The 16,710-nt window shown below is 36.6% G+C and overlaps 1 protein-coding gene across 2 annotated transcripts in view; it reads right to left on the bottom strand.

Annotated features, from left to right (window-relative positions):
* Positions 1-4,074: 4,074 nt before the first annotated feature.
* The window catches only part of LOC136875617 (peroxynitrite isomerase THAP4), a 116,150-nt gene continuing 103,514 nt past the window's right edge, over positions 4,075-16,710 (bottom strand). For both annotated transcript variants that reach the window (XM_067149153.2, XM_067149154.2), the window contains exon 4: positions 4,075-5,461. In XM_067149153.2, coding sequence (XP_067005254.1) covers positions 4,735-5,461 — 727 coding nt within the window. In that variant the 3' untranslated portion in view covers positions 4,075-4,734. The remainder of the gene's footprint in view (positions 5,462-16,710) is intronic.

Below are 16,710 nucleotides of genomic sequence, written 5' to 3'. Positions count from 1 at the left end.
CATTAAAATATTGAAAGGACATCGCACAGCATATAATATTGTTAATCGTCTATCTGAAATCTTATGTCGATGGGGTTAACAAGAAAAGTGCGGGCCATAATTACCGACAACGCAGCAAACATGGTTGCTGTGATAAAAAAGCTAAACCTACGGCATGTATCCTGTGTGGGATATATGTTACATTTGGTGGTTAAGGATGGGATCAGAAGTACTCCTACTCTTGAAGATATCTTGAGTCATTGCTCTAGAACTGTCGCATTTATTAAGCACAGCAACACGGCAACATGCGGCAGGCGTCCAAGAATTGCGATTAATTCAACAGTGTCCTACAAGATGGAACAGCAATTTGAATATAAGTAGACTGCTGGAAGTTAAGGAGCAACTTATTCGTGCTCAGTGAGAACTACTGAATGCACCTCAAGGTCTGAAAGCCGCAGAATGAAAAATCATGACAGAAGTAACATCGATCCTGCACCCTTTGAAAAGTATGACTGTTGTTCTGTCAGCAACTCGATATGTAACTTCCTCCCAAATCATCCCCTTGGGTCACGGACTATTTCTTCAGGTCTTGGAGAGGAAGCCGCACATCGAAGAAGCCCTTGTATTCCAAAGACAAATTTTGGGTGCCATTTCTAGGAGGCTATTTTCTAATGAAAGCCGCTCGGTAACTAGGAGTGCTACACTCGTCGACCCATGCTACAAGAAAATAGCATTCCGAGTTCCTGAAAAGGCTGAAGAAGCTCGGCTTACCTTAGCGTACCTCTACTTTTGTGCCCGCACAGGTGTTGTTTTCATGTGCTTGACAAATTTTTTCAGACCAAGGGTCATCCCTTTCTGCAAAACGAGCTGAAACTCTAATATTTCTGAATAGAAATTCCTCCTTTATAACACCTGTTTGATGCAATACAGAGCACTAATGGTACTTCCCATACTGTCTGTGTACAATGTATTGTGTCTGATTTTAATGCTTGTTACAAGATGATGGATTGACTTCATTTCTATACCTATTTCCATTACTGATGTTATCTTAACAGATTTGCCATTTAACTCTTTACCACATAGTTATCAATGAAATGTTTGACATTATATGAGTTTAGGCACATTTCAAAGAACTAGATTTCATTTTGTCAACTATCAATCACATGCTTTATGAAATACGTTAATCCATAAGCATTAAAATTTATTTTGTATTTATTCATTTGTATGTTTATTTATTTATTTATTTATGTCTATTTGATATGCCTCATATTAAGCACAGATTTGTAAGTATAATGATTGTTGTTATGTTATGTTTTAAATTTATATTACGTTATTAAAAAATGTGCAAGTAACCAGTAATAGAAAGTACGGAGTAAAGCACCACTGATAATAATTGATAATCTTGTTTATAAATGTAAACTATAGCTGAAAAGTTTAAATTTACTGCTATCAAGTTGTACTCTATTTAACTGAGTAATGACGTCATAGTACTTGCTACTGGGCGAGTTGGCCATGCGGTTAGAGGCGCATGGCTGTGAGCTTGCATCCGGGAGATAATGGGTTCAAATTCCACTGTCGGCAGCCCTGAAGATGGTTTTCCGTGGTTTCCCATTTTCACACCCGGCAAGTGCTGCGGCTGTACCTTAATTAAGGCCATGGCCGCTTTCTTCCAACTCCTAGGCCTTTCCTATCGCATCGTCGCCATACGACCTATTTGTGTCGGTGCGACGTAAAGCCACTAGCAAAAAAAAAAAAAAAATTGCACTTGCTCCGAACTGAACCACTCCGTCTGCACTACTACTATGTAACCTAAATCAATTGTAAGAAAGTACCCAGTACCCACACATAAGCGATAAATTGGCTTGCCCTAAACAGGCAGTAGAACACAAGTACCACTTGGACTTATAACAACAAATAGTGACAATCATTGATTGAGCTCCAGAAACTGACAGCACCATTCAATACCTTATCAAAAGATATTCGTAACATATGAGTTACGTTTGTAAACAGATAGGCTCACACTCTGAGCATAAAATAAAAGTGGTACATTAATGTTGTCCTATACAGTGTTAAATCGCATTGATTACGTTGAATACGGTGTTTTCAGCACTGCTATGCCACGAAATGTACATTAATGTGTTTACAATAGTATTATACCAGAAAAGTCACGCACATTAAGTGTACGGATTAACCTTGTCAGTCGGTAAATAACATCTACTACATCAGTTGAAAGGCATATTTTCTACTCTCGAGTCATGATATAAAATAAAGCGAGAATACAACCAATAATTGTCTTGCAGCTCTTTTCTTATTAATGATAAAATACGTGTTCAATGTGTCCAGCACACAGCTAACAGTGTGCAGCCACATTAGATAAAAGTAAACATACAGAAATGGTCTTCCTCTTCAGAATAGTTCAGTTCAGATCTGTTAGTTCGTTCCCAACTACTCCATGAATGAAGCCAGAGTACACTGTTCGGAAATCTTCGGTGTTTTCCGTAAGGGTACGGCCGTCAAGCTCTAGTACGCCCGTCAGGGGTTAACGTTGAGTGAATTTTACACGGTTTCACTTTACTCTAAATGAATAAGACAAATACTCCGAGCTACATAATACGATGCAAACTTGCATTCGCGTGATTCCGTACCAAATGTTTTAAACCACAAGCCGAAGATGGTGAAATTTTATCCAACGTTTTAGCAGAACTCTGATGTAGTTTTAATTCAGCAATGTTTAGCAAGCACGACTAAGAATGAAATTTTTTGTTGTATAACAGAACTTTATTTTAACACTCATCCATTGTTTTCACCTCATGACATCAATTTTTATAAAATTTTTGGTTGAAGTTGACCACATATGGTCGAAACTAGTCCCAAAATAATTTAGCTCTCGTATATACTAATAAAGTATTGATAGGTGGAATCATTTTCAACTTTTAATTTGTAATTGTATTTCAATACGGATCACTATGAAACTTATTGCTTATGAATAAAAATTGTAACATACAGTCTTTTTTTTTAAATATCAATTTGCTTTATGTAGCTCCTACACAGATAGGTCTTATGGCGATGATGGGATAGGAAAGGACTAGGAGTTGGAAGGAAGAGGCCATAGCCTTAACCCATTCACATGCCATTTAGGTGAACTTATTTATTCCTTGGTGTATCATTTATTTCCATTACTTCACATGATATTACCACCGACACTGAAAAAGCATGCTTTACGGCAACTTAATGAGAGGAAATATCCAGACTACTGTCAGATGTACTCTGTGAAGTCTTATGTGTATGGTAGATCATAAAACAGTCATATACGTGCAGCGCCACCTTGCACCGGTGGCATTCAAATGAAGATTCCATCCTCAGACCCCGTGTCACACAGACTTTGCATCTCCGTGATGGATTTTTTTTTTAACAGAAGGGCATAGAGTTACTGGATTGGCCTGGAAATAGCCCAGATATTAACCCCATTGAAAATCTATGGGCTATTGTGAAGAAAAAATTGAGAAAGACCAAAATAACAACACGGGATGAGCTCATTGCTGAGGTCCAAGAAATCTGGTTTAAGGACAATGACGTCAGAAATGCATGCCAAACACTGATTAATGGGATGCCAAGGCGAATCAAGGCCCTAAATCAGTCTAAAGGGTGGCATACAAAGTACTAAAACAACAATCTCCCTACTTTGTCAATGTACCAAAATTTATGTCAATAAATTCTGAAAATCCAATTTTATTCTAATAATTTGGCCATGTCTGTACACCTTAATTTTAACGTTAGATTCCATATAACCAAGTAATGGTGTAAAACCTCAATAAAATTTTAAAAAATTGAAATTTAAAGAAATCTATTAGCTGCAGTACCAACTTTCTTAATAAAATTCTACAGTTTTTAGCAGCCTGTGAAAAGTGTTGATGAAATTGTCATTATTGTGATTTGAGGATCTGTAAATATACTCCTGATCTCATTTATACAGACCTGCTTGATTTCATGATATAAACATACCAATTTTTTTTTTTCCTTAATAGATATATCTATATGTGTAATAAGTTCCTTTATCAGTTTGGTACCGGTAACTCGTTCATGCGAGAAGTTGTTGACATCATCAATAAATCATTTTTGTGAAGTATAAATGCCTTTAATGAAATATGTACAAAAACAACAGAAATCACAAGAAAACATACAGTACATCATTCAATCATATCACTGGTAATGATTTACAGATCATGCTGCAAGAAATGAGAAATACAATGGAATATAATGATTTTAAAAACATGTACTGTTTTATGGTTACGGACTAAACACTCGCTCACTTTTACCTTCAAGATGATTTAATCGCTTATCTCTGAAAATTATGACTTTAAACTTCTAGCGACTAAAAGCAGTACAGGAATAGGATACAAAACTAAATTCGCAGCAAAGTGAAATGACCAGGTTACAAACATAACTGAAGAGAATGATGGTAAAAACCAAACCACACTACACATAAAGTGAGGACTAAGTACTCTGGGAACATGTAATAAAGGGGTATGATTACTAATAGAGGAAGAGGAACATGAAAAAGTCACAGTAAGAGGATAATTCTAGCAGATCAAGTCATGTCAAGGACAATTAGTTTTCAGTACAACAGTTCCAAGTTCTGATGATAGAGTTATAATTCTTAAACAATACACATGTATGGAAAACAGAAGTACCGTGACTGCAAAAAATAATGTTAAATAAAATAAATACAATTTGTACACATATAACATAATAGAATCATATATTGCTCTTATCTATTAAATGAGAATCTTGTATTTCAATACCAGTAATAGGACATAATCTCTGAGCTAAGCCTGCAATTGTCTTTTGCAAAGAAATTATTTTTGCACTCTGTCGCCTAATTTTCTGTCTTGCAACTTTCAATTTCTTACTTAGAATTAAGCATTTATCTTCACTAACTTTCAGTCTCTTGACCATTTTGTTGGGTGTTTGAGGGCAGTGGTAATTGTGATCGGGAGCTGCAGCATCACTTCTGATCCTAAGCGTTACCGCTGTTGATGAAGAATTAGATGATTTAAATTTATCTGTTGAAGGACAATAATTATGATCGGCAGATAGTGCACGGCTGATATGAAGTTTAACATTTGTAGATGTGGCAGCTGGTTTAGCTACCAACTTGGTCAAAGTTGTTGGACAGTAATTGTGGTCATCAGTTCTAATCTGAAGTTTCACATTGGTGGGTGGGGATGTAGGAGTTGTTGAAAACGTGGCTACACTCTGTGGACAATAGTTATGATCACTAGTAATCTGCAATGTTACATCAGTAGAGTTTGTTGTAGGAGTATCTCTAGGATCTTCATCATAATCTCCTACAGTCAATGGTGACTCCCCTCTCTTGCGAGGAGAGGATCGTCTTGATGGAGACCTGCTACGAACATTGTGAGGAAAATCAAATATAGATGGTACAGAGCCTTCAATGAGGACCTTTCTCCCGTTACTCATCCTGAAAGTAAAAATTTTACACATTTTAGAAAAATTATCCTGGTAACATTTTGCAACTCTAATAGGTAAATTTAGCTATTTTAGGCAAACTGATATGTATTAGAGAGAAGGGAGATAAGCACTTAAAGATGATAAATATTCACCTCACCAGTTGATGACAAAAACAATTAAGACCTGAATACAGATGGCAGAAATGAAATTCTTTTAAAGTACTGTATGGTATAAAAAACAAGAAGAGACAAAGTGAGGTGCTAGTGGTGATGATTTTTGTTTTAAGAGGTAAGAAGGTAACAAAAATAAGTGAAAATATAAAACCTATTTATTCAATGTGAGAATTTGAAAATGAATTTAAAAATTATTAAATAACAGTATAATAAAATAAACACTATGTTTATTTCATAATATTTGTCCCATCAAACAAGTTTCAAGAAACAATCTTTCTCTTCAACAACGAAAATAATATATATAGGACCTACAGATTTAATAAGTTCATAACATTAAGTAAAACCAAACATTTGAAACACAGCTATTACCTCCTTTTTTTTTCTCAGCTCAAAGATCATAAACTAACCAAAGGGCCCACTCAGATAACATTACGTGCCACTTCTAAAATACTATACTAATTAAACCTAACACTGTACAGGTTGTCCGAGAAGACCCCATACTTCTACGCCAAAACATTTTATAGTATAGTGGAGTACTGTACGTCAATGGTGAATTTCCCATACATGCGACTGATGTGTTACATCCAATGTATTTTCAATGAAAAATAAATACTCATTGCTTATATTTTAATAGATGTTATTAACATAAAATTCAAACGCCCAGTTATCGATGCTCAGAGACGGATGAAACGAGCCAAGATCAACTACAATATTACTCTAATACAGGTTGTAGTTGGTCTTGAACGAGCGTTGCTTGCCAGTGACTGCTACTAACTGCCAAACTACTCCAGAGATGGCAGCATGAGCATTAGACCCTTGTTGCTCGTTGATCTCTTTCGTGGGGTTGGAATGCGGAAAGAACAGCCACATTACACGTTATAATTCTCATGTTAGGTCCATATTGAAATGTACGTAAATACAAAGTATGTTACAAGTATATATATATTTTTTTTTTTTAAATATCCACCTGTGCCTTACACAGAGTTCTATCTGGTCTCCAAGTGCTCATTGACATCTTGCTGAGCATCTCAGGAATTATGTTTCGAAAGGCTTCCTCCACACGTTGGCGCAATTCTTCATTAGTTGTGTACAGGCGTTGAGCCACATGGGATATGATTACTCCCCATAATGAGTTTTTCTGGCATGGTAAGGTCCAGGCTTTGTGGTGGTCATTTCAATGCAGCTCCAAATGTTGGTGAGCCACACTCAATCCAGCGGCCTCGAAATTCTTCACCAAGGAAATCACACACCTGAAAAGCAAAATGTGCTGGAGCCCCATCCTGCTGTAACCACACATGATCCATGATTCCCTTGTCTTGAAGCTGAGGTACTAACCAAATTTTGTAACGAGCAAATAAGAATCTCCATTCACGTATCCTTCAAAATAATATGGTCCAATTAGGTGACACGATGACATCCCAGCCCATACCATAACAAGGTGGGTGTGTTTCCACCTCTTGTACATAATGGGAATTTTCCTTAGACCAGCAAAATGCATTTCTCCCTTGCAAACTCTTTAGCGAGATACAGCATTTGGAAATTGTGCCAACAAAGCACAGCGGACTGAAAAGTTGCTGCTCCATGTCACTGTCAGATAATTCATTCACGCGCATCGGTCTAAATCCCTTCATTTCCAAATCTTTTTTAATGTGGTCATTCCATCCACTACCCCGAGGATTTTAAAATGTGGACGGGTTGAAACTGGCTAAATTACAACCAGGAGTTGGACTCAGGCCTCTTATATAAAAGAATTACACATAAAAGGCAAGAACCCAAGAAAAAATAGTTTTAACATAGATTGGGGTTTATTTTCATAATACTGGCTGATGCAGAAATATGATGAGCAGAACACAAATCAAAGGATATATAAAAAATATAAATGTTACTTACATACATATTCATGGAGGATAGCATTTTCATTAACATATATAGAAGCCTTTTACTACCACAGAAACCATCATAAAGGTTTCCTCACTTATTTCCCTTTTATATAGGTACATAAGGAGAGATGATATTCATATATTCAGACATTACCAGCATAAGGTATGTTGTATTTATTACAAAACATCTCTCTCGTGAAGGAGGAAAACAGTATATCCCTGAGAGTCAAATACGACTGTCCCCGGACAAAACAATGCAAAAACTCTTTTCCTTTTCAAAGCATCACCACCAACAACAATCCCCACAAAGTAATTCCCCATGGAATTTAAAGATTGAAAAAAAGAAGCTCATCAGCCAAAAATTTTTATTACAACCCCAGAAGAGGTAACATGGAGAAAGGGCAAGGGGCTTTGCCATAAACACAGAATTTTTTTCTATTTGCCTAACGTCGCACCAACACAGATAGGTTTTATGGCGACGATGGGACAGGAAAGGCCTAGGAATGGGAAAGAAGCGGCCATGGCCTTTATTAAGGTACAGCCCCAGCATTTGCCTGGTGTGAAAATGAGAAACCACGGAAAACCATATTCAAGGCTGCCGACAGTGGGGTTCGAACCCACTGTCTCCCGGATGCGAACTCACAGCTGCTCGCACCAAACCGCACAGCCAACTCGCCCGGTACACAGAAAATAAACATTGTCAAAGATGACATGGAAAACACAATATCACATCCCGAAATACTTAAAAAACTGGCAAAACCAGCCAGAAATAGAGATAGAGCAAACAAATAGACACACATATAGAAAAACAGAACATAAAGTATTAAAAAAAAAAAAAAAACCACAAACCCAACATTCATACAAGCACACCTGAAGACCAAATGCATAAGGCAATATAAATACAGATTCAAGAGACACCACGACGAATTCGCAGTAGCATGAGATAAGTGACTCAAAGGTCCATGAGCTCGATCTGAGAGTCCAGATCCAAATATCAGGGCGGCCACAATACAAGACAAAGCTCACCCAATCATAGCAATAGTCTAACCACAAATACGCAATGGGATGCATTCATATCGCTGGACGGTAGGGAACATGAATTGTTCCTAAGTAGTGTATTGAATACACGTCGTCATATGAGCTCAACCAAAACGTCGCAGGAGGAGAGAAAAAGACATGGTCTCAAATGCAAATACATCGTAATCAAACAGCACCACACACACGTAAATTAAAACGGGTTAGTGCTACCTTTTCGTCCGTACGTAGGAAGAGATATATATATATATATATATATATATCTCCGGTAAAATATGAAAAGGGAACAGTGGAAATGAGTTCTCCACAACCAAAACAAGGTAAAAAGAACAAAACCGGGATCACAATGAACACTAGCTTAGCATAGCTGTGGCAACCCAAAGGAAGTTGAGAAATAAATAAATACCTGGAAAAAGGTCCATATATATTAATCAATCATGCATGTTAGCTCAAGGCTGTGACAGTATTAACAAGATTGAGCCTCTCCTATAACCTTTTTGGACTGGTGTTAGCACCACTGAAAACAGTGTCAATCGGCTTTACGCCAATATACCTTTTTTAAGTTTACGTAATGTGGAGTTCGTTCCCGAACTGAATGGTGAATGTCTCCGCCTAACTGCGTATGCGCCGGCAGCCGCCTGGTGTAACTAGCCCTGGCCTCGCCAGCAATAGCGGGAGCCAGTTCGCAGCGAGAAGTCATGATGGGTGGCAGTGAGAACGTGTGCTACGCAATGGCGTGGTGGTTTATTCTGAAGCCCCCGTGATTTCCCCTTTTAATGGGGATGTATCTCTGCTGGACTTTCTGTTGACCTTCTATCGTTACCTTTGAAATATCATTTTGGGTGAAAGCTTCTTCTGGATTCTTCGTAACAAGATTAAGTTCTCTGGCCTCGTGGTAACCTACTTCAACAACAATGACCAGGGTTGGATTTTCAAAAAGGTAGTGTCTGAAAGGTATGTACCTGTGTTAGATTTCCCTCATTCGCCGTGAAGAAAAAAAATATGTGTTTTCAAGTGTGGAATAATAATAATAATAATAATAATAATAATAATAATGATATAAACTTCTTCTTTCTCCAAATTCGGACTGGGCGTCGTGTGTGCTAATGCATTTCGGAAGATTGGTTCTTCTAACTAATTGTTCTCCTAAGTGTGGAAAATGCACGGTGGACTGAATTAGAAAATTCATTTTTTTAAATGAATAACTTTCATTCTTTGGCAGTATTGTAACTTTTTTGGTGTGAATCAAGGTGCCGTTTCCAAGGTTTTGAGCTTAGCTTTTTCCCTTGGGGTTTCCTGTTCGTAATTCTGTGTAACTTTCCGCCCTGTTTCGTATGCATTCTTTCTGCTGGGGTTTTCTGTTAATTTTTTTTCTTGCTCTGTTTATTTTCCTCCTATCCTCGAATGGAAGTTTTACGTTTGTTTTTCCTGTTACTGTGGTAACCGATGTTGTTGGCACTGTTATTGGGATTTGGATTATGTAGTCTGATACACAGCTCCTGTGTGGTTCTCTGATAATATTTTTGGTTGTGTGTATCTTATTGACTATTTTTCATGTTCGTTAATTAATTTTTGCCAACTTTTTAACGTAATATTTGCCTTTTTCCTTGTCCGGGGCGGATGTGTAAACTTTTACATTAAACTTTAATTTACCTTGGAAACAGCCCCTTGGTGGAAATTTAACAAATTACTTGAGAGAACAAAGAGAAGCGTTCTGCTCAGTAATTAACTGAACTATTACCTTGTTTACTGAAAATAGTAATTTTCTTGGTTAATTTTTCACGTGATCGACCACATTTTATATTACCTATTAGTTATTACTAGTACAAAGGTATGGAGGTCAACTTTTTCTTTTTTCCTATTTCATTGTTTTCAAATTAGTTATTTATTATTTGTTAAAAGAAATACCAACATTTTTCTTATTTAATGATTCCTAATCTTTGTTAATTATCAGCAAACCGATATCAAATATTTTCTGATTTATTTATTTATTGTTAATTTTGTTACTTACATTTAACCTTTTCCACACATTACATTGAATTTATTTTCTGATTATAGCTTTTCCCTTTCCAACAATAAACCTAGGTTTTCTCAAATTAACGTCATTTAAATTGTTACCTCTCATTTAGTTTCAATTAAAGATATTTTATGCCACTAAGGTGTGGTTTTTCATTCACCACTTTCAGTGGAGCACTGTCACTGTTTCTTTGGGTATTTGTAACCATGATCTTAAGCCGCTTCACTTCTCTGCTTCCGGTAAGTGTGTTAATTTCTCCCTTTTGGTAATTTTTAATGTATCATGTTGTTGGTTTGTGTTTTTCTTACCTTTGGTTTGTTGTTGTATTGTGCATTGTTGTTTTCCTTGTCCTCCTTGCCCTGCAATGCGTTCATTTTAACTTCCTTTTCGGGGCGAAATATCTTAGAAGACTTGTTCCGGGGATACTTGAGATTCAAAAGACCCTTTTTTATCTCAAAGGATACCCATTTTTGATCACTACTGGCAAATCCCTCAATTATCTCCACACATTCACGGTCGTTGTTTTGCAATTCAGTTAGATCAGAAAAACTCGGAGGATGTTTTTGAAGAAAGTTAACAGGAAGACTACCTTCACGACTAGGGTCGGGTCTCTCCACACCTTCAAACATACGCGATAGACAGTCAGCCACCACATTGTCTTTCCCCCTTACATGTACGACAGTAAATTTATAAGAAGACAGCCAAAGAAACCAAGGAGCAGTTCTTCCCAACTTCTTCACATTTTCATTCATCCAGGATAGTGCCTGATTGTCGGTGTGTACCCAGAAATGACGATGTTCGAGGTAAGAATGAAATTTCTCAATGCCAAGGACAACGGCTAGACATTCTTTCTCATATGTGAAATAATTGATTTCAGATCCATGCAACATTTTGCTAAAATATGCAATAAGAGCCAAGGTGTCTCTCTAATCTCTGGTTCAGCACCGCTGAAACAGCAATGTCGCTGGCATCGCACTGATGAACAAAAATCCCGTTGAAATTGGGACTGTGTAGCACGGGAGCTTGGCAAAGAGCGTCTTTTAAGTTTGTATTGAGTCTCATCCCAATGGAAATGAGTATTTTTCTTTAAGAAGTTCAACGGAGCAGAAATAGCAGAGATATTTGGGGATAAATCTGCTATAAAACCCAACCATGCCTACGATCCTGCAGACACCACGGAGATTCTTAGGTCTTGGAAACTCACAGATACTTTTTACTCTCTCTGGATTTACTGAGATGCCAGAGTTGGAGACGACATGCCCTAACCATTTGATTTGCTTGGCACACAGGGACACTTTGTCGGGGTTGACCGTTAACCCATGTCTCTTTAGTCTAGAGAGGAACCCACGAAGATGAACTATGTGTTCTTTGAAGGTGTGAGAGAACAAAACATCATCGTCTAGATACGAAAATAGACATGTGAACTTAAGATCCCCAAAAATTGAATCCAGGATGCGACTTAGTGCCTGATCACCAATAGAGATACCCATGGGCACCTTATTAAAATGATCTAGGCCAAAATGAGTAGCAAAAGTGGTGAATTCCTGGCAACCAGGATCGAGAGGAATTTGAAAGTAAGCACAGTTGAAATCGAAAACGGAATAAAAATTTCCCTTTCCAAAGGACTGCAGGGCGGACTCAATGGTGGGGAGAGGGAAGCTGTCAAATACAATATGGCGGTTTAAAGATCTGTAATCAACCACAAGACGAGGTTGACCGTCTTTCTTGGGAATTAGAAAGGCGGAGCTGCTAAAAGGTGACTTAGATGGGCTTATCACTCCCTTTTCTAACAATTCTTTAACACACTTCCTCACGGTGGTGAGTTTGGGAGGAGAACAACTAAAGGGAGGGTGTCTGAGTGATCTTTCAGTTCAATACAATAGGAAAATTCTTTAGCGCACCCTACGTTCGATGTGAGTACCTCAGGAAATTCTTCAACAAGGTTGTTCAGAATGAGAGCTTGAATTTCAGATAAAACACATTGATTGAAAAGGGGGCTACACTCTGATAGGACACACAATAGTTTTTCTTTGAAAGGATATTCACCGAGCTCGATAGCTGTAGTCGCTTAAGTTCGGCCAGTATCCAGTAATCGGGAGATAGTGGGTTCGAGCCCCACTGTCGGCAGCCCTGAAGATGGTTTTCCGTGGTTTCCCATTTTCACACCAGGCAAATGCCAGGGATGTACCTTAATTAAGGCCACTATCCCATCGTCGCAGTAAGACATATCTGTTACATGTAATAAATATCATTTTTGGTCCGTATTGATGATGTAGATTGAAATAATAACATTAAGTTATTTATTAGACCACCTAATCAATACAAGATCGTCTTGGATGATTTACATAAATTTGTTAGCTAATAGTGGGACATGTTTCGCCTTCTCTGAAGGCATCATCAGCCATAGTCTTAACCTTAAATTAAAAATAAGCGTCTAAATAACATGTAGTGATGAAATGAATTTTAAAATCTTTAAGAGATTTGAAGTAAAATAACATTAAAAATAACAATGATGGTTTGAAAATACAATGTGATGAGATACAATAGTGGAAGTATTAACAAAATTAACCTTAGAAGGCTGCTAAAATAAGTACAATGGAATAAAACAACAGATTGTTATACAACAAGTAGTAAGATTGCATAAAAGTAAAGTTGATAGTAATGGCGGTTATAATTAGACGATGGCGAAAAATCTTATGTAATCAAAGTAAAGAGGAGAGAGTAAAAGTCAAAGTTAGTCGAGAGATCCGAAGTTCATTATGATCTTGAAGATAAAGGATGAAAGTCAGATGCATATGGTGAAGTTGTAGAACACGTTGAGGATATGAAGTTGGTGAATAGAAGTTGAAGAACAGTTTCAAATAGGATCACTATGGACCATCTCAAAATTTGAAGTGATGTTCAAATGTTGTAAATTGTGAGTTTGTAGATATTCTAGTTGAAAAAGCATATACAAGTGGAATCTGTAAATGGAAGCAAGAAACGTAGAGTTAATTGTGTGAAAAGATATTTGAAAAATCTTGAAGTAGAATCGTATGCACTTACCACTTGACGGTGACAAAGATAGCTTGTAATATTATGAGTAAGAAGTATTTGCAACAGTAGACTTCTTGCTACGTGTGTTATAACTGAAGTTTTGTGTTGGAGGGGGATCTGTTTGCGTTGACGTAACTATTAGAGGGGGGCTGCTATTGGTGGGAGGGAAGGAAGAGAGTGTATTACTGCGCGTGTTGTAACGGTGTAAGGCTATTGGAGGGAGCGATGTTCCGGTGGGTGTGGCTATGGGTTTATTGGTTGTATTTGAATTAGAGGTACTAGCGGTGGGGGGAAGGGAGGGGGGTATATTAGCTGTAGGGGAGGTGGGAACTCTAATTGATGTGAGGTTGAAGATTTTTAAGAATTTGTTGGTGAGGGAAGTTGATTCTCGTAATAAAATAAGAATCTGTTCATACAAGGGGCTTTTTTTATCAATAGTGTCATTTAGATTTTTATCTTTATTAAAATGTTGGTCGAGGAAAATAAATAAGTTTTCATATTCTGTCATGAGTTTGCTTTTATCAACTCTTTTTAGGATATGGAGGTCTTGTTCTATTGTGGTGAATTTATGCCCGGTGTCCCTCATATGGTTGGCCATTGCGGAGAATTTGTTGTGTTTTTGGGCATTGTAATGCTCGGCGTATCTGGTAGAGAAGCTGCGGCCAGTTTGGCCAACATAAGAAAAATTACATGTAGAGCATTTCAATCTGTATATTCCTGATCCAGAGTAACTATTGTCTGTGATGTTGATAGAGTTGTGATTGAAGAATAAATTGCGATTAGTGTTTTTTGTTGTGTAGGCTATTTTTATTTCGTGCTTCATTAATGAATTGGTTATCGGGTAAATGCTATGGTTAGTGAACGTGAATTTAGCGTATTTTGGTTTGACGGGTTTTAATGGAGTTAAATTGGTAGCTAGTTTTAGTTTGGTTTTATTGATGATTTTATCAATCATATTCGTGTTAAATCCATTGAATTTAGCTATTTCCTTGATGAATAGTAATTCTTTCTTTAAATTAGTAGAGGACATAGGGATCTTTAATGCTCTATATATTAAACTGTGATAAGTGGCTTTTTTATGTGAGTTGGGATGTAAAGAATCATTTTTTATGGTTGTTGGAGAAAAGGTGGGTTTTCTGTATATTTGGAAGTCGAATTTGTTCAATGCTCGTGTGATTTTGATATCTAAGAAGTTCAGAGAGTTATTGAACTCATCTTCTTTAGTGAATTTAATATTATTATCTAAGTTGTTGAGGAATGATAGTATGTTATTGCTGTTGTTGATTTGTTTATCAATGATAGCTATGGTATCATCAACATAGCGATGCCAAAGACAGAGTCCGTTGATGTTATTAATAATCTTACTATGTTCGAGATTATCTAAGTATATGTCGGCTAGTATTCCAGATAACGGGTCTCCCATCGCTAGACCTTCTTGTTTGTAAATTTTCTTATTGAAGGTAAAATAGTTGTTGTCTAAAACGAAATTAAGTAATTTTAACCATTCATCAATTTCGATTTTACTCAATGTGCTATGTTTCAACAGATTGTTTTTTATGATGTTAATAGTATTGTTGATAGGGATATTAGTATACATGTTGGTGATGTCAAAAGAACATAAAACGTGGTTTGGTTGTAGACTGAACTTATTTAGGGAATTACAGAGTTCGATCGAGTTCTTTATGGGGTTGGAGTTGTGAAATTTGAAGTGTTTTTTTAGGAATTTGTGTAGGAATTGAGAGGTTTTATAGGTAGGACTATTGATACTATTAATTATAGGTCGAATGGGGACGTCTTTTTTATGAATTTTGGGCAGTGATCTGACTGTAGGTAATTTTGGGTTCATTACAGTTAATTTCTGATAATCTTGATCATTTAAAATGAAGTTAGAATTTTTCAGAAGGTTCTTTAAGTTACGCTGTATTTTGTTTGTAGGATCTTTGTTAATTAAGGTATAGGTATTGTCTGAAAAAAAGGTTTCAGTTTTATTGATGTAATCTTGTTTGTTCATTATTACTATGGTGTTGCCCTTATCTGCTTTTGTAATTACTACGTTGTTGCTATGGATTTTGGATTTCAGGTTTAGAATTTGTTTCGAGACATTGTGGTTATTATTAGATGTTATCTCATTAATCAAAGTTGGGAGTTTCTTTTTTACTTCATATCGTACGTCATTCTGTTTATCAATTGGGATTTGTTTATCGATATTAGTTTCGGTTTCAGCGATGGTAGTGATGATGTCTTCTGCCTTTTTGTGATTAGGCCAATTATGTTTGATGCCTTTATCTAATAGATTTAATTCTTGGTTAGAGAAGGTTGCATTAGATAGGTTGATTGTAGTGGGAATGTTAGTCACCGTTACAACACGCGCAGTAATACACTCTCTTCCTTCCCTCCCACCAATAGCAGCCCCCCTCTAATAGTTACGTCAACGCAAACAGATCCCCCTCCAACACAAAACTTCAGTTATAACACACGTAGCAAGAAGTCTACTGTTGCAAATACTTCTTACTCATAATATTACAAGCTATCTTTGTCACCGTCAAGTGGTAAGTGCATACGATTCTACTTCAAGATTTTTCAAATATCTTTTCACACAATTAACTCTACGTTTCTTGCTTCCATTTACAGATTCCACTTGTATATGCTTTTTCAACTAGAATATCTACAAACTCACAATTTACAACATTTGAACATCACTTCAAATTTTGAGATGGTCCATAGTGATCCTATTTGAAACTGTTCTTCAACTTCTATTCACCAACTTCATATCCTCAACGTGTTCTACAACTTCACCATATGCATCTGACTTTCATCCTTTATCTTCAAGATCATAATGAACTTCGGATCTCTCGACTAACTTTGACTTTTACTCTCTCCTCTTTACTTTGATTACATAAGATTTTTCGCCATCGTCTAATTATAACCGCCATTACTATCAACTTTACTTTTATGCAATCTTACTACTTGTTGTATAACAATCTGTTGTTTTATTCCATTGTACTTATTTTAGCAGCCTTCTAAGGTTAATTTTGTTAATACTTCCACTATTGTATCTCATCACATTGTATTTTCAAACCATCATTGTTATTTTTAATGTTATTTTACTTCAAATCTC

Source organism: Anabrus simplex, chromosome 6 (assembly GCF_040414725.1).
Source record: "Anabrus simplex isolate iqAnaSimp1 chromosome 6, ASM4041472v1, whole genome shotgun sequence".
Taxonomy (NCBI): Eukaryota; Metazoa; Arthropoda; class Insecta; order Orthoptera; family Tettigoniidae; genus Anabrus; species Anabrus simplex.
Note: the sequence above shows the minus strand (reverse complement) of the source record. Positions and strands in the feature narration are given on the sequence as shown.